A 23,823-nucleotide genomic window follows, 5' to 3' on the forward strand; every position below is an offset into this window, starting at 1 on the left:
TCTGGGAGTTTTTGTGTATGAGGTATAAGAGTTTCGTGTTTCATGGCGAGTAGGTGAACTTTGACCACTGGTAACGACCCTTCAGCATGCACGAAAACTCAGCGTTTTGATACATTTTAATCAACCATGCCTTATGAACAAATTGACCGAGTTTGAAGCCGATCAATCGAAATCCCTAGGAGGAAATCAATCAAATGTGAAGGCTGTTAACAGCCAAAATGGGGTCAAAATTGGAACTTCAATCCAAAATGGCCGACAACCTGTCTGCCTTGCATTATAACATAAATTGTACTTTCTGTGCATCTTGGGGAGCTCTACAGGTGTACCAAATTTTATGTCAGTACGATGAAAATTTTCTATGGTCAAAAGACCCACAGCAGACGGGTTTTTGAAAGTTGCTAGGTGGCGCTGTTGAGTCATTTCTTTTGGGACAACCTTAAAATACGTAAATTTCACACAGGCTGTATGCATCCGCCAAGTTAGGTGAGATTTTGAAAATGATAAAGCCCTCAAAAAGCCCCCTCTTTAGAGGGCAGAATCATAATAATAAACAATATGAAAAAAACAACAATAGGCTTTTGCAGTGCTGTTGTTGCGAAGGCCTAATAAGATTTGTGTTTGGAATATGACAAAATGTGGAAGCAGTTCAAGGACATGAATACGTTTGCAAGCCAGACTGAAGTTGACATTACAATTATTACCTAACTCAGTCTTCCTTTCAAGAAAGTGAAGTTACTGGCATCAGAAACAACATTCATATTAAGTGTGGTAAAATTAATCAGGCATTGGATGGCAAAGATCAATCCTGAGTATGAGCCTGATGAGAGGAGCTGCAACACATTTTTATTGAATGTGGGAGGTAGAGAAAGATTCTCTTGCAATATTAATGTTAGTCATTAGCTGAAAATGTAAAAATAAGTAACCTAATGGATTTTAGTCTGCTTACCTTAATAACCTTTGCTAATAATTTTGCATTCAAGCTAACAAGCAAACATGTCTAGAAGTAATTCTAGTCGTAATAATGTGTTTGTAATATAAACTTGTAATATACTTGTAATATAAACTGAGGTTTGTACTTTTCAAAATGCTGTACAAGAAATCACTTTGAGGACAACGGACCATAAACTTTTCCACTGTTTTGTTCAATGTTATTTTAGTTAAATATAAAAAAAGAAATGTATTATGATACTAGAGCACCTTACACATTCCATACTGTTAAATATCTAAGGATTATAGCTATTCACAAATACTTTCTCACTGGGTTATTAACCAACCAGGGATATTAGCTTAATCCAATGTTCTGCTGTTGGTCTGCTGTGGGTCAGGGAACAGTACAACAAGGGAAATTAACAAACTGTCAAATAACATCACAGCCGATCAGAGAGGAAGAAACTACATTTCTCGTCACGTCTTTGGAGATTTTTACCTTTGAAGACAAGTTTTCTGGACAACATAAGACCCATATACCAACAACGGTAGAATTTCAAGTGTTCTGCTTTTGCTTTTTCTCATGTGAAATGTTTCAGTAGGAGAGTCTTTGTCTTGGCTGTGAAGTCTTAAAATACAAAAAATAAAAAAGCAAGTTAAAGGGTTGTAATGGCAATAACAAGCAAATAATTTTCACAGAAACGATGTATGTAATCTATTTGTCTTGGTTCAATCTTCATAATAATTTTCATTTCTTGTGTTAACTGTCATGCTTTGTGCTCTCTTTTAGTTCTAGTTAAATTTCAACATTTTTGATGTATTTTATACAACTATGGAGTTTTTACAGTGGCTCTTGTGTGTATGTGTGTGTGCTTTAAGTCGTGTTGTGTCTCTCTTTAGTTGTGTCCTTTCAGTGACATTTAAAAGGTAAAGCACAGTTGTGACACTGTGTGGTTCCCTGGGGCAGTTGCTTGATCTGTTATTCATTTATATTCCAGGTCTGGAGCAAATTTCACTTCCAATTCTGAGCTAAATTCACAAAGAAAAATCTCATTGTGCTATTCTGCAGATGAATTGGACATGTCATAAAAAACATACTTAATGTAAAAATGTAATATTATCATTTTACTATTGGACTATTGTGTTAAATCAATATCATGTAGCCTATTCTAACACATACACTCCTCTTTTCACCAGCTACTGATTTTTTCTTTTGATTACAAACCCCATCTGTACAAGCAAATCACAAAAATACATGATTTATTCTTAACTCTATGAAAACCGATTTACTGATAATAAGTTTACCTTACACATGAACAAACCGCATTTCTGTACCTCACGTTGCTCCTTTATTTTATTTTTTGGGAGGCATAATTTAAAGTACCACCCGACATATTTTTGACCAAATAAAAGAGATATTAAGGTTGATGCAGCCATTTACTTGGAGTTGCATGGTACTCCTTGCCTCCTACTTGTAAGTTATATATCACTTTTCTTCCTGTTTAAATTTGGGGTAACTAAAAATTTGAATGTCTGTGACTATGTAAAGAAGCATTGTAGGTCATTTCAAGACACTTTTCTTTTTTTATAAACTGTGTTTCTTTTGTTTGTTGCCTGAGAGCAACATTGCACAGTTGGGACCCTTTTGTTCAGACAATATAATTCTAGAGTGTTGATATGCAGTTGATTACAAAATAATTATTTTTTTTTTACTTTATTATTGACTAACAGCAACAGGAGATGGATGCAAGATGGATAGTTCATAAGTCGGGGTTGTTCCAGATGAAAACATGATGATCCACTATACAGCCATTATTTCATTGTTTTTATTCATTCTCAAAACTAACTTCAGGCCAAAAGGGCGATAAGCTGGTGATCAATGAACACATGGCCCTATTCTGAGGCCGGCAAAGACTGAAGCAATACCTGTCAAAACCAAAAATATGGGGCTGCAGAGTACTTGATATAGCTGGTGCAGATAGTGTTCCTTACAACTTGAAAACCTACACGGGGTGAGTCATGATAGCACTGAATCTAGCAGATGGGAGCTGGTGGAAATGTCCTTTCCTTGGTACAGGGGATATGAGCTCTTAAAAAAAGAACCTGCAGCCCTAACTATTGTCACTGGTGTGAATCTGGTTGCTACAACCCATAGATAATCAGATGGTGCTTCATAGGTATGTCAATAATCAAGTACCAGAAATGTTATATACCTGCTTTTTCACATTAGCAAGCAATTCCTTCCTGATGTTTTACACATAATAGGGAAAAAGACTGATGGCAAAATCCTCAGTGATTCTAATCAGTATACATTTGTACACCAATTTTAGAGCTGTTTCAATGGTTCTGCATTTCTTAATGAAACACAAGTCTAAAATCTCTAAACCTTGGAATCATTACAACCCAAAAAATTACAAAAATGTGAGCCTTTACAGGATAAAATGGAGAAACTAGAAATATAAATAAAATATAAACAATTTGGCAAAATGCTCAGCTTTCATAGTATCTATTAAGTTAGCTCCAATTTTTGTTCTAAAGATGCATTGTAAGAGTTTTGAAGATTAAAATGACAATAATAAAACTGTTTTTTATTCTTTTATTTAATGGCCTGGTCTGCTGGAATATTTTTAGAAAACCCTTCACCACTGATATTTTCTGAGGATTCTCTTTCCTTTATTACAGTCTCCTACATATCACACAGTGGAAAATGTAATCACTAAATGTCCATCAGCTTTCTCAGATTATGCAATCCTTGATACACTGTCATTTCAATGTGAGCGAAGCTCACCATGATCAAATATGATTACAAAGCCATTTCAGAAATGACTGTCAGGCATCTGCATCTTAGCTGGCTTTGTTTGCTTCCTATGCATTTTACCTGACTATGCTTAGTGTAAACTGCTTGTAAAATCGAGTGAGCTTCTGTGTTGTACATAAAACCTCTTTATTTCCTGGTTTTTAACTGTGTCAGTTTGCATCTGCAGAATAGAAGATGAGCACTGAGAGATTTACAAGAGGTTGGACAGACAAGTACAGGTGAGCAAGGCACTGTATAATTTAATATACGTATGCAGAGGTTCGAACAAACTGCTTTGTTATCCTCTTACCTCTTCTCATTGTCATGACTTTCTTAATGTGACCCTGTTTCATGAAGTGGCATCTGTTTTGGGATTTGTCTTTGAATCCGAGAAGCCCTTTTTTAAAAATAATGCTGTAAAAAGGTGCTTTAACAATGAAATTTGACTGATTTAAACAAAGCTGTAAATATATCAACCTTTACATATTTAATTGCAAGTTTTAGACTGTTACTCAATTGCAGAGCTAGACTTGTGGCTTTTGAAATCAGATTTTGTTTCGTAAACTGGGAAATGTTATCTCACCTTTTGTGTGGTTTTGCAATTTTTAAGCCAGTTAATCTTCCGTTTCCTCATCCTTATTTAAGATTTTGTTATGTGGCTCCAAAACTGTTATGTAATTTATTTACTGTTAATTGTGCTACAACATTGCTACATCAAAGAATTTGAGGTTTTATTCTTAAAACTGAAGCCTGCATAAAAGTGTGAAAGACCTTGGTTGTGAAACTGAATTGACCTGCACGTTTCTCTGGGTTTACAGAGCTAACCTTTCCCCTAAATGAAAGGAATCTGGATTGAGACAAAACAAGGCTAATTCGCCGTTGCCCTGGTGACTAATGCACGGGTGTAATTGTGGGGTTTCAGGCATTGTTCTGTGTGTTCAGCTGATGGATCGAGTGCTGATAGTAAACCTCTTAGGGATCTGAAGACTTACCTCAGTCCTGCAACAATACTCTCAATGATGGAGGATCAGCCGGTGGCCCTCCTCCTCCAGCTTCTGAGTCTGCATACGCTCACAGGAACAAACCTTTGCACATTCACATGGCTGTCTCCTGCCTGTGATTAGGCACCAAATCTGGGTTGCCAACATTCCTCAGTCGACCCCACTGCTCTGGCAAACTGAGCAGCGCTCTTGCATGACTGCACAGAACCAGAGGAGAGACTTCACCCATACAGACTCTTTTCATTCTCATCCTCTTTTAGGATTTTCAGCAAAAATTTACTAAAGTGCAAAAGAGATTTGATTTACAACAAATAATTTGGATTACTTCCACTTGCTTGAGCAGAAAGGAAGTATCTCAAATCAAATGGTTGTAACCAGGTCAGCTAAAAGAATCAGGAAAAACAGAGCCAAATAACTTTCTTGTACTGGATTTTTTCTGTATGGAGGACTCAATTTTTTATCTTTCACTTGCGTATTTCCTGATACAAAAGGATTCTCTGAGGCACTAGGAAAGATCTTTTTCATGCTTAAAAGATGGACCTTTTACCAGATAGTTCACGGTTGCGCTCAGACAGCACAAGCAGCTCTACGTCTCAGGGCTCCAGGTCGAAGACGGTCCTCCGCCAGCGCCTGTCCGAGCTGATGACCTGCATAGAAGACATGAGTTCTGATGACGAAGCCGGCGAGGAAGTGTCCCGCACGCTGGACGAAGCCTTTCAGCTTTGTGGACAATTACTACCTACAGATGAATTCAGGTTGACCAATGTATATGTTCACACGTTCATGAAGGCATCAGAAAGAAAACGTATTTTGTGAAATGTTGGGCTTCATAATAGGAAATAGTTTGATCAGCTGCAAATGTTTTAACCCTGGGTAATTCCTGCTCTATGGTATTATTTAAGTATAGGTAAATATAAAAAGGTGGTGAAATTTTAATAGAAAATAAATAATTAATAATAATTGTTACAGGCTGCACATGGTCACCTGGAATGTGGCTACAGCAGAACCTCCTGAGGACGTCGTCTCATTGCTACAACTAAATGATCAACCCTCTGTTGACCTTTATGTGATTGGGTATGAAAAATGGTAGCAGACAGATATTTATGATTAGCAGTATGATCAATGATTGAATCATTTTGTGTGCTTTCCATTTTTACTGGTGTTACTTAGCTTGCAGGAAGTAAATGCCACACCTGTGAGATTTATCTCAGACTTGATGGCAGAAGATTCCTGGAGCCATCTTTTCATGGACACACTGGGACCCAAAGGCTTTGTAAAGGTGAGAAAAGAGGACATAGCAGTGCAGCAATAGATGCATGTAAATAAATATTCAATAGTTGTCTTTTTGTGCTTCATCCATTTATGTATGAGAGTTTGACACCTGAAGTGAAAAAATATGGCAACTTTTTAAGCTTTTATTGGAAAATGGCAAAAAAAAAATATTTGCAGCTCAAAGAAAGTTGAAAGAGGTGAAAAAGACAAAGTAAAGCTAAAACCAGACCAGCTAAAGAATTGAGTTTAAGGCAAATTGTGGTTGAATTTTGAAGACCATAGATCATTTTCCTTTCCCTGAAAGAGTCCATTGTAGGTCCATCACATAAAGTCCCTAGAGGATATGTTGAAATTTGAGACTGGAAGCAAATGAAACTCATAACAGATAAAGTTAGGAGTTTTTCCAAGATAATATTTTTCCAAGATAATATGCACTCACAGAAGCTGCAAACAAAAATCAAATATGTTGTCACAGGAATACACCAAACACTAAATGACAAATATTTGTTTTTCTATGTGTTCAGGTCACATCGGTGAGGATGCAGGGTTTGCTGCTGCTGGTTTTTGCCAAAATGATGCATCTCCCCTTCATCAGAAACATCCAGAGCACCTACACTCGCACTGGCATCTTTGGCTACTGGGTAGGAAAATTCTTAGTGGCCTTTGCTTTACCCTAAACATTGTAGAGAGATCAACTCTAATAGGTGTTGGTATTCCAGTGACATCAAAGGTTTTAATTAAAGGCCTTTTGTGTTTGTGAGGTGGAAAGTGGGGAATATAAGAGAACACTGACATTTAATAAACACCAGGATGTGTTCCAACAAATGATTAAAGAAAAAAATCATGCTACGTCCTATCATGCTTGAAAATAGTTTCTTTCTTTCCTCTTTTTTCCTATTTCAGGGAAATAAAGGTGCCGTCTCTGTACGCTTTTCCTTCTACGGCCATATGTTGTGCTTCCTCAACTGCCACCTTGCAGCTCACATGCACAATGCCCTGCAACGCGTTGACGAGTTTGAGTACATCCTGGAAACACAAGACTTTGACATCTTTGACACTCCTCATGTCCTGGACCACAAGTCAGTGTACCCGCATATAATTAGGCTACCATCCAACCCAATGCTGAAATAGAGGTGTCTGTGGTTCTTAACAGGGTGGTGTTCTGGTTTGGTGATCTGAACTTCCGTATCGAGGACCATGGCTTGCATTTTGTCCGCTCATCCATCAATGGAGGACGCCTCAATTTGCTGTGGAGCAAGGACCAGGTATGGGATTAGAATAGTACACCCGGCTATTTGTGGATGAAGATATTCTGGTTGACATCTTTTTGTTGCAGCTCATCATGATGAAGAAAAAGGAACCCTTTCTGCAGGAGTTTGAGGAAGGGCCACTGAATTTTAAACCCACCTACAAGTTTGACCGTAAAGCTGACTCCTACGATACCAGGTACCATGTGTCTATACTGGTGCTCATATATCACACAGATTAACACCTTTTACAGCATTCTGACTGAATTTAAATTTTGCAGCTCTGCAAAGACATGGTTGGGTTTTAAGTAAGAAACTCTTCATTCCTGTGTCGCATGCTCCACATTCCCCTTTTTGTCGGTCACTCTACCTTTAGTTAATGCAGAAATCAGCTTCAAGTGTGCACAGCATTTGTCACGTCAAAGGCAGTGTTATTTTCCTCTGACCCCACCATGATGTGTCTGCCTTAGAACGAGAACTGTGGCACTGCCTTTAACCATGTACAGACCAAGGCCTCTGCAGCGCTGCAGTACCACCCTCCTCCTCCTCCTCACCTCCCTCTTCTGGGGAATGGTCTGTTTCTGGTTGGGGTCTTGGTATAGAGAATTTAACCCACCAAGGTTGGTGTCTCCATAAATTTGTGCTGTAAAATTAGAGAAACAATGAGGCTATTAATAAATAAAATGTTTAAAAGTTACATACAGTCCTACTTGAAAATAAATAATTGTCCCTACAAGACAAAGGGAGACATACAACCAGAAGACATATGGAGACACAAGTTTAACGGACAAAATTCAGGTGTGTTTGAATGTCAGATGTGGTGTGCCTGCTGCCTGCTGTTTGTACCTGAATAATGCATGTTTTGCTTTCTAGAAGACATTTATTTGACTCCAATTCTACTTTAGATGGTATTATCAGCTACACACTAGAATACAGTTACCTTTGCACCGCATGTTTGTGTTTTTAACAGCTCTTGTTTCCAGTGTTTTCATAAATGTTCACATGAATTAGTATAAATGAAAATGTGTCCTCAGGTAAGCATCAGATAAAATTTTAACCAAAATTTGACTTCACACGCTATCATTCACTATTGTTTGATTTTATTTAGCGGCAAGAAGAGAAAGCCAGCCTGGACGGATCGGATCCTCTGGCGGATCAAACCTAAAAGCGAAGAGGATGACGATGATGATGAGAAATCATCAACTTCCGCTGATGATGGGCAGGACGAGTATCCAATCATGGTCACCCAGAACATATACACCAGTGTCATGAGCTACGGAGTCAGTGACCACAAGCCAGTCATTGGAAATTTTACTCTGGAGGCAAGTATAAAAGTGTCACATGACAGTAGGCCCTAGGGGTTGTATTTTATTGCACCACATCTTTCCTTTTGTAATCCCTACAGCTGAGAAAATACTTCGAGACACAACTGGTGGACCTGACACCTGTAGGCGAGTGGAGCGCAGACCAAAATGCACTTCTGACTTATACCATCCTGGAAGACTTCATGTCTTCCACATGGGACTGGATTGGCCTCTACAAGGTGTGTGAAGCAGGAAAAAATCCATCAGTACAACAATACAAACCATACAGATTTGAACTGACTGTCTTGTTGACCTGCAGGTCGGATTCAAGAGTGCGTCTGACTATGAAACCTTTGTATGGGTCAGAGAGAACGAGCTTCCAGAAGTTAATGAGGTCATTGAGGTAAAGTGGAATTGAAGAAAGTTTTGTCAAGCCCTATATTAATACCTTCTTCATAAGCATGCACTCCTGTTTTGGTTGCAGAAATCTGTGGTTAAAGATGGCCTCCCTCTGCTAAGCGGAGAATATGTTCTGGGTTACTACAGTACAAACCTGAACAGCATCGTTGGCCTAAGTGATAGCTTCCAGGTGAGGTACCACACTATGCTACTGATGGATATACCCAATTATTTTATTTTCCCTTTTTAATCATACGATTTTCAATGTAAATGTTATTTAACAAACTGTAATTATTCCAAGAAAAAATGGGTTTTTACCACATAGAAATTTACTATGTTAAATACATTACTAGTGAGGTAATTATCTATTATTTTACTGGTATACTGGATGCTTTGACATATGCCACATACGCTAAGTAGTTGCTGCATTCCTATAAAATATTTATCAAGTCTTTCAGCTAATTAGAGAACCTGGTAGCTGGACAGATTGTTTTTTTTGTGTTGTAACAGAGAATGTCAACAGACCACACATCTCTGTGTCAATATAAACCTCGTATCAAACTTGAGGAGAGGGGGCCAAATCCAGGCCACCACTGCTATTTCTGTGGTCCCCTAGAGTCTGATGCACATTGACATTGTCTATGTTAGACAGCTTTTATATTTTTTAACCTTTTAAAATCTGTCCAGATATTTGTACCAAATATAATAATCTTATGGCAATGGATTAACTTCCCTTTTTATTCTAAATGTTTGTATGAATTTGTAGATCCTGGAATCCAAACGAGCTGCCATGGAAGGTCTTGTATCTAAAGACATTAATGGGGTCGACAAATAAAAGAAACATTGCTGCAGCACCCTGATGTAAACTTCTGCACCATGATTGTGATTCAGACTTTAAACTGTATGAATACGTGTATATCACTTATTACTGGAGATGGTTGGGAACATCAATCTTGTATTTGCTGTTTTCCTTAAGATTCATTCTTCTAAAATTGGACCTTTGGTTGAGAATAAATTACTAATAAAATTAAATCACTTTAATGATTGACTGGTCTAATGATATGCTTCAACTTTACATTGCAAATGTGAATAGACATAACATTAAGCTTATGTTAATCTACCTTAAGAAGTTGACAATGTACTTCAGAAATACTAAAATTCACCCAAAGTAGCCAAAGAGTATTGTATATACATTCTGATTAAAACATCATTACTCAAGATTTCAAAGAAAATTTGTCCTTTGTGAACCACAGACAATCATTATGATAAACTCCAGACTGTTGAAGGGAGAGTGGACACAATGGTAAGATCCCAAGAACTGCTGGAGAGATTCAGTTTCCGTATGTTATCTAAGAGGGCCAGAAACTATCTGTCCAGAAAAAAACTTACATTTGGAGGACATTAAAAACAACTGTCAACATGTACCGGTCTGGCCATTCAAAAGCAAGTTTATCCCCAAAAGCAGATTGCAATACACTGAAAGAAGTTTCTACCTAAAATTTTATTTCAAGATCTACACAGCTTGTTTATGCTACTGGGGATGTGAAAGTGCATGTTGTGCAGTCAAAAAGATGCTGCAAAACCTTAACGTCCATCAGATATGTGTGAGGAGAAAACCTCTATTTTCTAAAGAGGGGGAAAACAAAGGACGACTCAAGTTTGAGAAGACATGGGTAAGACCAGAATGTCAAGAACAATGTTCTCTCTACCATTGAATCTAAAAGTGAAATATTTAGACACCAGAATACCAGTCTTGTTTGGATTAAACCAGATATATAATTCCAGAAAAAGAATTTACTCTTAACTATTAAGCATGGTGGTGCAAATGACATACACTCGATGTTTGCTGGATCAGAACTTGAACAGCTCATCACCACATAATCCACCATGAATTCTGAATATTTTTCCAGTGGTCGTTAAACAATAATTGAGACTATCTGTACAACATTACAGCAAATGCAGAATTGGACCCCACAACATGACAATGTTGTGTTGTAGCAAACTTCACTATGCACTCAATGAAAACTAAGAATTGGGAAATGGTCAAGTCAAAGCCCAGAACTTCATATTACACAGATGGTGTTAACTTTGAACAGGTTTTATATAAAAGAAACCCTACAAAGAAAGTGAGGACTAAGAAAAACTTTATTCAGAATGATGCTAGAGATGAGAAATCTACAAGAAATCTTCCACTGAAGCAATTTCAGCCAAGGAGTGGTTAAGCTAGAGAGTTGGGTGTCCTAATTTACCTCAGTTAGAAAACAGTAGTATTTATTTAATAAGTATAACAGGGTTACAGTTTAAATTAATTTTCAGGTGCAAATTATTTTTGTTTCACTCATTATGTGTTCAGTAAATAACAGAACACATAATGAGGTATCTTCCAATGATATTCTTTTAAAAACCTTGACCTTCTGGACCTAAAATTCAGATTTTGTTCCTCAACAGATTAAACTAATCTAAACACCTTGCAAACCACCACAATTAAAATTCAGACACAGACTTCCCAAAAACAGTGCTTCTTTCCTCGGGTCATGTGATATTATTCTGTCAATGCTAGAATATATCTGAAACTTTTCAGATTATTGATGAGGAAATTTTTATCACCTGCAGTATATTCAGAATAAGCCACACGTAAAACTCCGGCCATTCTAAAAATAATTTGTGTTTAAATGGAGGAAATAACAGACATTTCTTGGGAATTAAAAACTTTAATTGTTATTCCGTAATAGCGAATTGTAGAAATAACATAAAGATTACTGATGGGTGTGTGTGAGTAACACTAACGACTTGGTGACTTTCCCATAATCCATTGCGGCCCTGTAACTTCACTTGACGTTCTGTTTCCTAGCAGCATATCTTTTCAGTGGTAGGCTCTCTGGCTGTAAACACGTGGAGACTTTATATCAACCGCTAAGCTAAAGGTAAGTGTTTAGTTTATATATAAAGCATTCAGTATTTATATAAAACCAGTGACAGTTTTTGAATTAACTTTAGATTTACTCCTGTTCAGTGCAATAAATGCTTCAAGATGCTAAAAGGTTAGGCTAATGAAAGTGCTAGCTGAGTTAGCTTCAATGGAGAGTGTGGACACCACCAGTTAGCTAAAAATAAAACTGACAGATTGTCTTTTGTTTATTTGTTACATTTACCCCCAATTTGGATTGTCGTTTAGTTATAGCTATATTTTCAAAATAAAAATAAGTAAAGTAAAGGTTTTGTGTTCTGTTGCAAGAGCGAATTTTGACAAACAGTACCTGGGAGAAAATTAAATTATCATTTTAGCTGTATGAATACGCGTATATCACTTATTATCAATAAACATGAGTGCCTAAAACTGGTATTTACTTTCATGACAGGGGAAATTAGACTCGTGTCGCATTAAGTTGAGTTGATTCTGAAACATTTCTTTTTCACAACCACACGACATGATCTTAATGCATTTGTATTCAGCTTAACTTGTTGGAGGCTGTACTCTTGGCAATAACAAGTTTCAAACTTTTCCAGGTTTAAAAATACAAATGAGTTTTAATATTTTGGCTTTATTTAATGTAACTTAAAAGTTCCTTATTTTAAAAGTTAATTAGCTTCTTGAAACATTCACTGTCACAATATAAATTGAGATGCTTTGGAGAGTGCAACATTCAGAGATCACACAAACATACTGCAAAATCAGATCTAACAAATTCCATCTTGATAGAGCTCTAACCGAACCAGACTCAAGATGACAAGTGAGGATGTGGAACGGCTGCTGATCCAGTTCCAGGATGAGAATGGGGAAGTTCTGGGCTCACCTTTCGATGTGCCTCTTGACATCACCCCCGACAAACTGCAGCTCGTCTGCAATGCATTGCTGCAAAAGGTAGCATTGACTAACTTAGCATAAATATGCTTTTTAATATCTATCAAATAAAAGTATTTCAGACAAGGTAACATTTGTAAAACGTAGGTCTTCTGTTTAATATGTTTTAAATGCTTATTTTATAAGTCGTATGTTAGAGCAAAGTCTTCTAGCATTGTGTTATACGGATTGAATGTTCATCACATAGATTTGTAAAATTATTTTTTTTAAGTTGCAGTCCCATTATAATGTGTAATCATTCTGCTCCATTTTGTCATGTTTCACTCTGTAATTTCAGAGCATTTTATTGGGGTGATAAGTGATCAGCAAGCATCTCTGCCTCCATTTAAAGTCTTTTGCTGCCTCTAACTGTTTTTTCTCCAGTATTGTAGCTGAATAAATTAATGCCACCTGTTAAGTATGTTATTTAAAAAACAGGAAACTAAGCAACAGAACTGAAAAATTATGTATTAATATGTAGATTAATACATTAAAATGTATTAATCTACATTTTGCGACTCTCTACCTGCAGGAGGAGCCCGTTCCTCTGGCATTCTTCGTGCGCGGCGAGGCAGAGGTGGTGTCCAGCCTGGGTTCCTGCATCCAGGCTCTCAGGGTGGAGACGGAGCAGGTTCTGCCGGTGGTGTACCAACCTCAGGCTGTGTTCAGAGTCCGGGCCGTGACCCGCTGCACCAGCACGCTCCAGGGACACACAGAGGCAGTCATCTCCACTGCCTTTAGTCCTACTGGCAAGTGAGTTACTCTCAGACACGATAACCAGCTGCATGCTTTTTCAGAGTATTTGTCCAAAATATATAATATGAAAACCCACAAGAGGCTGATTTATAAGTTATGTTGTTGTTTGTTTGAGGTATTTGGCCAGTGGATCAGGAGACACCACGGTGCGCTTTTGGGATCTAACGACTGAGACTCCCCATCACACTGCCAGAGGTATGTAGTCACTTCAAAAATACAAAATATATATTGACATCTGGACGCCTCTGAGCTCCCCTGTGCTTTATTGAAGGACACAACCACTGGGTCCTGAGCATCGCCTGGTCACCTGATGGAAAGAAGTTAGCTTCAGGGTGTAAGAACAGTCAGGTATGTTCCAACCTTCTTTTTTTATTTTCTAAACATGAATTCCACAAATTTTTAAAATGTATTTTCACAATGCTGCATCTTTAGATCTGTCTTTGGGATCCGGTGACAGGAACACAGATAGGAAAGACTTTGATGGGACACACCAAGTGGATCACTTGGCTCTGCTGGGAACCTCTCCATCTGTAAGCCTTCAGTTCCTCTATTTTATTGGCAATCTTTGGGAAATTTTAACTGTTTGTAGAAACCTAAACATTTTACGACTGTTTGTTCCGTCTCCCATCTGTGTCAGTAACCCAGAGTGCCGCTACTTAGCCAGCAGCTCTAAGGATGGCTCTGTTCGGATCTGGGACACTGTTCTGGGACGCTATGACAAGATCTTGACAGGACACACTCAGTCAGTCACCTGTGTGAAATGGGGAGGAGACGGACTGCTTTACACCTCCTCCCAGGACCGCACAGTCAAAGTGTGGCGGCCCAAAGATGTAAGGCAGAGGATCTGTTTAATCTTTAACTAAAGTAGCACTTAGATTCCAGACATGTTCATGTTTGTTTGTTGATTTCAGGGCGTGCTGTGCAGAACGCTGCAGGGTCACGCCCACTGGGTGAACACTCTGGCTCTCAGCACAGATTATGTATTACGCACTGGAGCTTTTGAACCTGCTACCGCCACCATCAACCCCCAGGATCTCACTGGATCTTGTAAGGCCTGCTGTTCCTTTGTGATGCTGGATTTTGAGTTTTGTTCCTGTCTAATTAGCATCATTTCCCTCTAGTGGATGAGATAAAGGAGACCGCCTTGCAGAGATACAATAAAGTTAGGGTGAGTACCTTTTATTGACTTGAGAGGAAAGTTTCTCGATTGATTATCTCAACTTGTTGTCTTCTTCCGTTGCAGGGCTCCGCTCCGGAGCGGTTGGTGTCTGGTTCTGATGATTTCACCTTATTCCTGTGGAATCCTGCTGAAGACAAAAAGCCTTTAGCCAGGATGACCGGCCACAGCGCTCTGGTCAACGAAGTGCTCTTCTCCCCCGACACCAGGCTGCTCGCTTCTGCTTCATTCGATAAGTCCATTAAAATCTGGGACGGACGGACTGGAAAGTAAGAAAACCTCTGACTCAGCTTATATTTTATATTTGTTTATAAAAACAAATATCTCTGCCACATACTTAAAAAGAAAAAAAGATTTTACACACAGGATCGGATCAGAAAATAATAAGACATATTTAACATGCATAAATATGTCACTGATGGGTGTTTTACGCCTTTTAATCCCACAGGTATAGTGTCCTGCAAAGTTAAAACGTTTGTCAGCCAATCGTATTGCTTGAAAACACCCACAACTTCCTGTTAGGAAATAAACATGGCGCCATAAGGTTAATTTTTGTAGATAGATATATAAATTTAACTACTCTTAAATAGCATATTAGAAGTTAATAAAGCACAAGACAATGTCGATTGGAAATTATGTCAAAGCAGACATATTGACACATTATTTGTTGTAGGCTGTGATGCGTTTGACCCTAAAACTGTTTTTCCATTCACTCAAAACACAAATACAAAATTTTCTCAAATCTCCACATTGGTCAATTTTCATAAATTGTTTTTTTGTGATACGAAATAGAGTTTTTGTGTGGATGAAAGGCTAAAATACATAAAAAATTTTCCCTTTTCCTAGACATCTGGCTATGTGTGTTCTCACATTTTCTTGTCTCTGAGATTTTTTAGCAAATCTACAAAATTTAAACTCAGATTTACACACAGAGCTCTTTACAGTCAACTTAAGACCTAACATAATAATAATAATACTTGTGGAGACTTTTTCCTTCCTCTGAATTTTTCATTAAAGTGCGTCTCAGTTTTCGATTATACTTTGAGGTAATTTAAATGTATCTGGATGTGCAATACCAAATAGATCCATGAGATGGTGCCGTTATGCTAAATACGTGCCATCCCCATCTTTTGGTTCTCTAGATACCTGATGTCTCTGCGGGGACATGTGGGGTCTGTGTATCAGGTGGCGTGGTCAGCAGACAGCCGGCTACTGGTCAGCGGCAGCAGTGATAGCACGCTGAAAGTTTGGGACATAAAGACTGGAAAGCTTAATATGGACCTTCCAGGACACGCTGATGAGGCAAGACAAGAGATATGTTCAAATCATTAATGAATGTTTGCATTTTATTGCTATTAGTTGGTCATTTTCCTTCTGTCTGTAGGTTTATGCTGTTGACTGGAGTCCTGATGGACAGAGAGTGGCAAGTGGTGGGAAAGACAAATGTCTTCGAATGTGAGTCGCCCTACTTGTACAGTTTTCACAATTGTTGGACGTATCCAAATACTAAACCTTCGTCTTGTTTTTTTTTCAGATGGAGAAGATAACCAATGATGTATCCTCTCATATGGGTTTCTATAAAGCTTAAGACAGCTGAAGCAAAGGGTGTCCAGAGCAGATCCAGTCCTCTGTTTGATTGTACGGCGCCTGCCACAGGAGTAATTGTGTCGAGGAACTTGGATCCTGTCAATGCAAATGCTGAGTCTTGTTTTCAAGTCCAAATGTTAATCATTTGCAATGCAAGACTGCAAACAAAGCTCGCCCAAATGGAAATTTGAAACGTGAAACAGCCATTCCTTCAGATTACTACATATACAAGTATTTCAAAACATTTACCTTATGTAATATAACAACCCTCATCTAGACAAATCTGGTACCAGTTTGCAGATTACTGAAAGCTCATTAGCCACCATCATAGATGTAAAGACACATAAAAGAATCATACTTTTTAGTAAATTATCAGAAAGCTATACAGCTCCTGTTATCTCAGTTCTTGAGATATTTTGGTGATATTTTCATGAACAGTTGGTCTGATGAGACAGCATGTGGGACCGTTAACGCCTTCCTGTGTGATGTTAAGTCCTCTGTTGCTTGCTCTGCACCTTCTGTATTTAATCTCTTCTGCCATCAGCGCGACATTAAACACATCTCTTAGTTGTAGTGGCAGAAAACCCTGAACATTTTTTTTCATCCCATATTGGGAAACCTCTTTTCTTGTCCATAGCATGAATTTATTTCTGGATGATTTACTCTTAATGCGTTCTAACTTAAGATCCCTCCCAACATACTGTTGACTTAACAGTAAATTAAGTGGCTGATAGTTGAACAAGAAACAAAGTTTCCCTCTGAATGGTTGAGAAATGTTGATTACAACCAGTATGTATGTATACATGTATTATTCAATCTCATTGTATTATCGTTCATGATAATAATAAAGATTTGACTTGTGATCTTCAATAGCTGTCCTTTTGTAGTTAATACTATACAAATTGGATAACAAATATTACCATATTAGTTTTAAGCTTGCATTTTGAGTGTAAGAGTTGTTTTTGTGTAGATGCAAATTCAAAATTCTTATCTTCATATTTGTTCATCCAAAAATGTAATTTTATTCAAATCTATCAGAGACGTTTTGTCTTGGAGGCACATTTTTTTGAAAAAACTTAAATTCTAATTTCACTGAAAAGCTTTTACAAATTATTGATCCACAACATGCAACTAGAAACTATTTTTTTAAAAATATGTGTATATCTGTATGTATTTTAGAAATGGTGCGCCTGAGGTTTTGTTTTTTAATACTAAATAGTGAATTTAATGTGTTTAACAAGGCAGGAACTTCTCCCTTAGCTCCTTTTATAGTAAAGTTTAATTAGACATCAACTTAAATCACTAAATGTTTATTTAAAGCCAGTGTTTTTCCAACCTATGAGCAGTTCTCCCTCCCACTGAGGACTCTTGTTGATCACTACAGCTATATTCCAGGAAGACAGAAAATCTAAAGTACACAAGTATCAATTTGTTTTCATCTACCACATAAATCCCACTAAGGTACAGTGATGTTTGTGTTAAGTTCAAGAGTAAAAGTTTCGATACTTTTGATTTGCTAGATTGATCATTTCAGTTTGCACAGTAAAATCTACTTCTGAAATGTTATATTTAGCCTTATCACAGCCACACAGATTTGGTCTACACAAGTTTATTATCATCAAGAACATCACACTTGAATCATTGAAATTTTCCAACAGCATTTATGTCATGTGCGTCATGTATTTTGGTATCTCCCATACAATAAAAAAAGCTTTGAATCTGCCCTACAGTGAGCAGTGTATGTGTTTACACAGAAATGAAAGAGAATGAGCGCATTAAAATTGGCCATTTTTGAAAAACCAAAACGGCAAACCATGAACAAAACTGCAGTAAATGCCTTCTGAAAATAGAACAAATGACTAGTGATAAAACAACCTTCTTTGTATCCCTGTGTAAAGTGTGAAACCTTGTAATTATTGGAACATACAATATTATTTAAAAGTATTTTTTTCTTGTGAAAAAATTCCACATTTCCAGATACTGTAATTTAACATACCATAAATTTCAGTCAAATATTTCTACATGGGAAAGGTTTTAAATATGTAATCAGGAAAGAAGGAACAAAGGAAGAGGATCAAAGTGGAGAAATAAATGACAACAAGAAAGGGACATAAGTGTGGAAAGGTGTGAACAAGAAATAAAGTAGGAAGGAAACAGTGAAGGAAGGACACAAGCAAGGAAAGAACAAGCTGGAGGACGAAAAGAGGATTAAAAAGGCAGAAAGGATTTTGTTCAAGACTTTAAGATCACCCAAAAAAACTGTTGCTTTGAGACTTGTCACTTATGTCAAAAGTCTTTCAACAGATTAGTTCCTAGTTATTGTCACCTAACAACTAGGTGGCAACAAACCTCTTCCTTTTCTAAGATCCCAGTCATACTGAGTTAGCTATAATGTTAGTATAGCAAAAGTCTGACAGATCAAACCAGGATTTATAAAAATAACCTTAATGTGGTAAATCTGATTAGAAGAAAAATGATATAAAAAACAGAATACAAAAACAGAAGGTTCTACAATGTTCATGAACCAAGACAGATGTACCAACATAAGCTCATATTTTCAGTTACAAACTCACTCACTTTGGAAACTTGTCTGTGTCGCCTCAGCAGGTCTGCGACTCGTTGTTGGAGTCTAAAAATGTTCATGCAAAGATGAACTGTGGTCATCACTGGGCATTAAGGTTCACCATGAACTGTCATCTGCATGACGGCACCACAAGCAAAGCCAAGAGCTGCACAGACTGGTTACGGTGGTTCAAGGAGCTTGCTCAAATCCATTGATAGCACAGTATATGGTAAGTACTCAGTGAATCAAGACACTTTTTTGGTTTCAGAACAAAGTGTTCGCTTCATGTCGTTCGTAATACTCCTTTTATCGTCTTTCCAGCTTTTTATTATTTCATCCATACCTACTTCTAATTCACTTGATGAAAAAACACTCTAGTCTTCATTGCTGGGTGTAGAGTGAGCCAATGTAACCGAATATGTTGCTTAACAGTGTGGACACCGGTCAAGATGACGCGTCATCTGCTCAGGAGAATCCAGACGGCTAAACTGAACTGGAACAGAGGTGTTGTGTTGTGCGTAGCAAGAGGCACTGATCCATGCTTCCTCCCAGATCCCTTTTCACATTCATGCCGGTTTACTGCGTTTTCCACACGCCGTTGAGTAGTTTGACCACCTCTTCGTAAATGACAAAGACTATGGCCACGTCAAGGCACACGCGGCCAAGTCTGGGAACTGTGCCTTTGTAGAACCTGCAGGATGTACAAGATTACGATTGGTTGCTAAAGGGGGAGGAAATCTAAAGTAGTGGCTATGGTACTCACGCCTGTGGTCCTTCGTGTTTCAAGATTTGGAAGGCACAATCCAATGTGTTTTTGTAGCGATAGGCCTCCAAACCCTAACATATATAAAAATGTGTTAAGATTTTCTAACAAGCAACAAACTTACAGTGACAACATTCTTTTTGGTGCTCATTCTGGGTTTGATAAATGAGGATATGAGCGTATACTATGCTTAGTTTCTAAGCTGCGTCTCAGAAGATGTACAAAAGTTGATATCAGCTGTACCAGAGAATTAGTAGCAAAAACAAATCCAAAAGCTTAGCAATATTAATTTAATAATAATTTGCACAAAACATTAAATACATAAAAGGTGAAGACCAGCATGTAAAGAGATTTAAATATTTAGAAAAATATTACAAAATGCAGTATCCAAATATAAATCCTTTTGTTCTTGGGTTTTGAAAAAATAGATTATTATGCACATTCTATCTTTTAAGATCATTTTGTTTCCAAGACAAGTCAATATAAAGCATATAAACAAGTGAACACTAAGACTTGAAAGACAAAACAGAAGATGCTCTGCATGTTAGGGTGATAGGATAACAAGCTATTTCTACCAAAGAACATCGAATAATTCAGACCCCGCCCACTGTGAGGCGCTACTTTTTGGGTACTAGATAGGAAATGACACGTCTTCTTTAAATCAAATGCTTGGCCAGTGAGCAAGCAAATCTAAATTAGATTATAGATATGTAAAGATAAATTAGGGTTGTGTTTGTTTCCTACCTGCATCCTGGTCTTGACGACGTCTAGAGGCGTATTTCCAAAAACGCTGGCTGCTCCGGCTGTGGCTCCAAACATCGCAGTGACAATTGGATGCATTTCTCGTCGAGGCTCATCACCTTAGGGACCAAAGCCAAAAAACTGATGAAAGTGACAATAACTTATTGATCTCTAATTTCTATCATCTGTTCAGGGAAAATCATCTCACCGTTATACCAGTTCCGCAAAGCGTTCATAACATAGAATCTGATGGCCTGATTAGTTCCTTGTTTAAGCACAGTTGGTGTTAAGCCTTGATATGTTCCTCTCAATCCTACACAGGAAAATGTACATTACTACTACAGATGCAGTTTGGCTAATACACAAAATAAGCAGCTGCTCTAGTTTTGCTCACTCACCCTGCTCCCTGATGATCTCACTGACTCCGTGGAAGAAGCCTCTGTAGCGAGGACTGAGGGAACACTGGTCATGTATCAGCTTCACCTTTGTCAAATAAAGACCATTTTATCCAGATGTTTCATTTCTGTGACACATCATAAGACTTCCTGAAGAAAGTGAACGTTTCAACCAACCTTCAGCGTCTCCATGGGGCAAACGACCAGCACGGCCTCTGATATCCCGGCTCCCAAACCACACAGGAGGCTCCGTTTGTTGTCGAGCCGGCCCGTGTGATCTCGCATCGGATTACTAAGCATTTCAAACGTGCCAAACCTGGGAGAATGGAGACATTTCAGTATTATAACACAGGAACAGAAAGAAATTAGTACAGGAATGTTCCTTCTTCGCAGATTTTCTAGAAAGGCAAAAACCAAAATATTTTGGCACCCGTCACAAATTCAGTCACTTTCTTTTAAAGTCAGTCAACAGAATAATATCCAAGATCACATAGCTTGAGAGAAGCAGAATAGCACTTTATTGAGGACAATGATTCATAAGGAACTTTTAGCTTCAAAAGAAAAAAAAAGCAGGAAAACTTAAAATAAAACATTTAAAAACTGAAGAATGGTTAATCGAGACCATTTCAAAAGACAATAAACCTTTAAATACATGCTGATTCATTACTTTTACCTAATTCTGTACTCAATAACAAATCAATGTAAGATTATACAAAAACTTTTTTTTAAATAAAAAAAGTTTTAGAAAAATATTACAAAATGCAGAGAAGAATTGAGATACTTGCTGCTAGCCAGTGACTTTATTTTCTGATGGCAATTCATGTTTTATAAAAAATTATCTAATGTGGAAATTTCAAAAAGCTGATATTTGTCAGGGAATCAGTCAGACGTTTCAAGGGAGGACGGCACCAGTTCAATCCAGTCAGAGATTTAAATCAGGCAACAAGGCAGAGCATGACCTTGCATAACCTTGTTCATGCAGGTCATGCTCTACTTTTTTATGTGATTGATTTGATATCATTGGAATTTTGTTAAGGTAAGGGATGTATGCTTAGCTACATGTGGGAATTTTCTGACAAATAAAACTACTACTGCCAAGGACCCAGCAGCACATTTTTCTTTTGTTACATTTCGTTGTTAAATGAAAAGTAAAAGAACAAAACAAAAAAGAAAGCTTGTATGTGTGGTACACATCCAGTAAAGAAACCTGACCTGGTTTCTATGTCACCGGATCTGTTTCTCCTTGTTTAACATTTTCCATCCTGATAACCTCTAATGTGTGAAAAAACTAAAATCTGAATTATTTTAGTAGCTTCTTTTGCTTTTAAAAAAAGGCAGCATTATGTAAAAGTTTCTATGTACAGTATGCTTGTCTTCACCTGACTGCTGATTTGGGTATTGACCCATAAAGCAGGGAGCTGAGACCTCGGTACAGCCCTCTGAGTCCGTGATCCTGCACAGTCAGCCTCACACAGTCACCTGTCCAAACCCAGAGCAGGACGGAGTGAGAAAGCATCACAATGCCAGCACAGAAACTCATCCCAGCCCAGCCCACTGACTCATCCCATCATGTCCCAGTGACCTACCGATCCCTCTGTATCGTGGAGGGTTGGCTCGCTCATCCAGCTGCAGCTGGGTCTTCACATATTCTGTGGGGAAGGTGATGCAGATCTCTATTGCTCCTGCTATGCCACCTGAGAGAGAGATGCAGAACTGCTCCTGAATGTTCTGTTGCTAAAGTAACTTGTGGATATAAAGGAGAGGTGGATTTGTAATGTAAACATTTATTGTAAGGATATTTTACATTTGTATGAGGGGCATAATGAAAACAGGGATGAAGCTACATGATGCAACTGCTGTAGCATCCTGCTTGGTGTGGGGCTTTTTGACCCAGTTCTGCTCGGATAGCTTTAAGGGCGACAGACTGGGATTACACTGTTCTCTCTGTAACACACAAAGAGCAACTACTACTTTTAAATCTCCAGTCTGAATTAAAAGAGCCAGAAAAAATCCACCTGCAAGTATAGCTTTTCCGGGATGAGTGATTTTCCTCCCTCCGATCGCAGCCGCCGCCAGGTTCCGCCCTCGCACAACCTCCGGTGCTCTTTCAGCGACACCGACCCGGTGGCGGTGGCGGCGGAGGCAGCCAGCAGCGGGGACGGGAGCCGCTGATGGAGAGCCGAGCTCAGGCCTCGTCTTCGGGCAGCGCAGCTCTCACAGGGCCCCTCGCAGACAGAGTAGGGCTTCGGCAGCGAGGACATTTCGACGGTCGGGGATGACTCCACAAAACGCCGGTACCGGGGGGGGCGGTAGTCCGGCGGACCGGCGGAGACAATGTGGAGGATGTAACAACAACACGGGAAGGCGGGGCACCGGAGTGGCGACCGCGGTCAGGTGATGGCGACGGGCGGCGATCTGCTCCCCGTGCCTCATTATATTTACAGTCACGTGACTTTGTGAGGCCTTTAACAGCCAATGGCGTGAAGGATGCTGTTCGGTTAAAGTCATGCACTGTGCAATGCTGATGTTTTTCTTATGCCAGGCTTGTGGGAAATAGAAATGTTGACATTATTTTTTGAATTGGTGAAAGAGGACAAACTGACATGTTAGCAACCGAGGTTTATTTTTAATTGAATACAAATCCACAACACTAAAAGCTTCCTTGCACTTCACAGGCATGCTCATCTGTTTCATAAAATTCCTTAAAATATTATTTGTGGTTATAACATGATAAACTGTGGAAAAGAAGGAGGGCTATGGATACTTTTGCAATACTTTCCCAAGACATAATTGACAGAATAAATACATTTTGGCAGCGGTTTACAACATTAAAACTAGTAGCCAGGACTTGGAAGTAATTCTGTGCTGTTTCCACCTCCATTCCCTGGCAGAAATCGTTTCAGCAGAACTGACTTTTCAGTTGTCTGTTGTGATCATGGTTAAGTTGCTCAACAAGTGTCAGAGGTTTGTGTGTGTGTGTGTTGGGGTAGGGGGGTAAGGGGGGGGTTGTTTGTGACCTTATACTCAGCAAATGAGGAAGCATTGACATGTTT

At 38.4% G+C, this 23,823-nt stretch overlaps 3 protein-coding genes across 6 annotated transcripts; 2 read left to right on the top strand and 1 right to left on the bottom strand.

The window, feature by feature from the left end:
- Window positions 1-1,315: 1,315 nt before the first annotated feature.
- On the top strand, window positions 1,316-9,988 carry inpp5kb (inositol polyphosphate-5-phosphatase Kb). 4 transcript variants are annotated; one of them, XM_055043719.1, is made up of 14 exons: window positions 1,316-1,475; window positions 3,912-3,963; window positions 5,695-5,799; window positions 5,896-6,004; window positions 6,522-6,638; window positions 6,901-7,076; window positions 7,151-7,262; window positions 7,334-7,443; window positions 7,526-7,552; window positions 8,353-8,566; window positions 8,650-8,787; window positions 8,868-8,951; window positions 9,033-9,137; window positions 9,714-9,988. In XM_055043719.1, exons 2-14 carry the CDS (start codon window positions 3,920-3,922, stop codon window positions 9,780-9,782), a joined length of 1,410 nt encoding a protein of 469 aa, XP_054899694.1. In that variant the 5' UTR covers window positions 1,316-1,475; window positions 3,912-3,919; the 3' UTR covers window positions 9,783-9,988. The 4 variants fall into 4 exon arrangements, with proteins under 4 accessions (XP_054899694.1, XP_054899691.1, XP_054899692.1 ...); XM_055043716.1 differs by lacking the exons at window positions 1,316-1,475; window positions 3,912-3,963 and adding an exon at window positions 4,559-5,480; XM_055043718.1 differs by lacking the exons at window positions 1,316-1,475; window positions 3,912-3,963 and adding an exon at window positions 5,506-5,598.
- Window positions 9,989-10,601: 613 nt separating this feature from the next.
- On the top strand, window positions 10,602-17,178 carry nle1 (notchless homolog 1 (Drosophila)). The gene is made up of 14 exons (XM_055043720.1): window positions 10,602-10,620; window positions 11,799-11,871; window positions 12,648-12,809; window positions 13,321-13,541; window positions 13,660-13,739; window positions 13,816-13,892; window positions 13,977-14,074; window positions 14,182-14,374; window positions 14,456-14,591; window positions 14,666-14,712; window positions 14,788-14,990; window positions 15,864-16,023; window positions 16,106-16,176; window positions 16,256-17,178. The coding sequence occupies exons 3-14, from the start codon at window positions 12,672-12,674 to the stop codon at window positions 16,266-16,268; spliced, it is 1,437 nt and encodes a 478-aa protein (XP_054899695.1). The 5' UTR covers window positions 10,602-10,620; window positions 11,799-11,871; window positions 12,648-12,671; the 3' UTR covers window positions 16,269-17,178.
- A 677-nt stretch (window positions 17,179-17,855) lies between these two features.
- Window positions 17,856-23,297, bottom strand: slc25a1a (solute carrier family 25 member 1a). The gene is given in 10 exon segments (XM_055043721.1): window positions 17,856-19,562; window positions 19,635-19,708; window positions 20,379-20,494; window positions 20,584-20,688; window positions 20,774-20,858; window positions 20,948-21,086; window positions 22,150-22,249; window positions 22,357-22,464; window positions 22,786-22,851; window positions 22,854-23,297. Coding segments are annotated over 10 exon segments (1,086 nt in total). The 5' UTR covers window positions 23,032-23,297; the 3' UTR covers window positions 17,856-19,447.
- Between the last annotated feature and the right edge of the window lie 526 nt (window positions 23,298-23,823).

The sequence above is a fragment of the Poeciliopsis prolifica genome, unplaced genomic scaffold (assembly GCF_027474105.1).
Source record: "Poeciliopsis prolifica strain line A6 unplaced genomic scaffold, Auburn_PproV2 SCAFFOLD019, whole genome shotgun sequence".
Taxonomy (NCBI): domain Eukaryota; kingdom Metazoa; phylum Chordata; class Actinopteri; order Cyprinodontiformes; family Poeciliidae; genus Poeciliopsis; species Poeciliopsis prolifica.

Coding starts and splice junctions, on each gene's coding strand:
- inpp5kb (XM_055043716.1), top strand. CDS start 5,260: ATGGACCTTTTACCAGATAGTTCACGGTTGCGCTCAGACAGCACAAGC. Junction 7,553..8,352: donor AAGACATGGTTGGGTTTTAA/GTAAGAAACTCT, acceptor GATTTTATTTAG/CGGCAAGAAGAGAAAGCCAG. Junction 8,952..9,032: donor AAGTTAATGAGGTCATTGAG/GTAAAGTGGAAT, acceptor TTTTGGTTGCAG/AAATCTGTGGTTAAAGATGG.
- nle1 (XM_055043720.1), top strand. CDS start 12,672: ATGACAAGTGAGGATGTGGAACGGCTGCTGATCCAGTTCCAGGATGAG. Junction 14,592..14,665: donor CCAGGATCTCACTGGATCTT/GTAAGGCCTGCT, acceptor ATTTCCCTCTAG/TGGATGAGATAAAGGAGACC. Junction 14,991..15,863: donor TGGGACGGACGGACTGGAAA/GTAAGAAAACCT, acceptor TTGGTTCTCTAG/ATACCTGATGTCTCTGCGGG.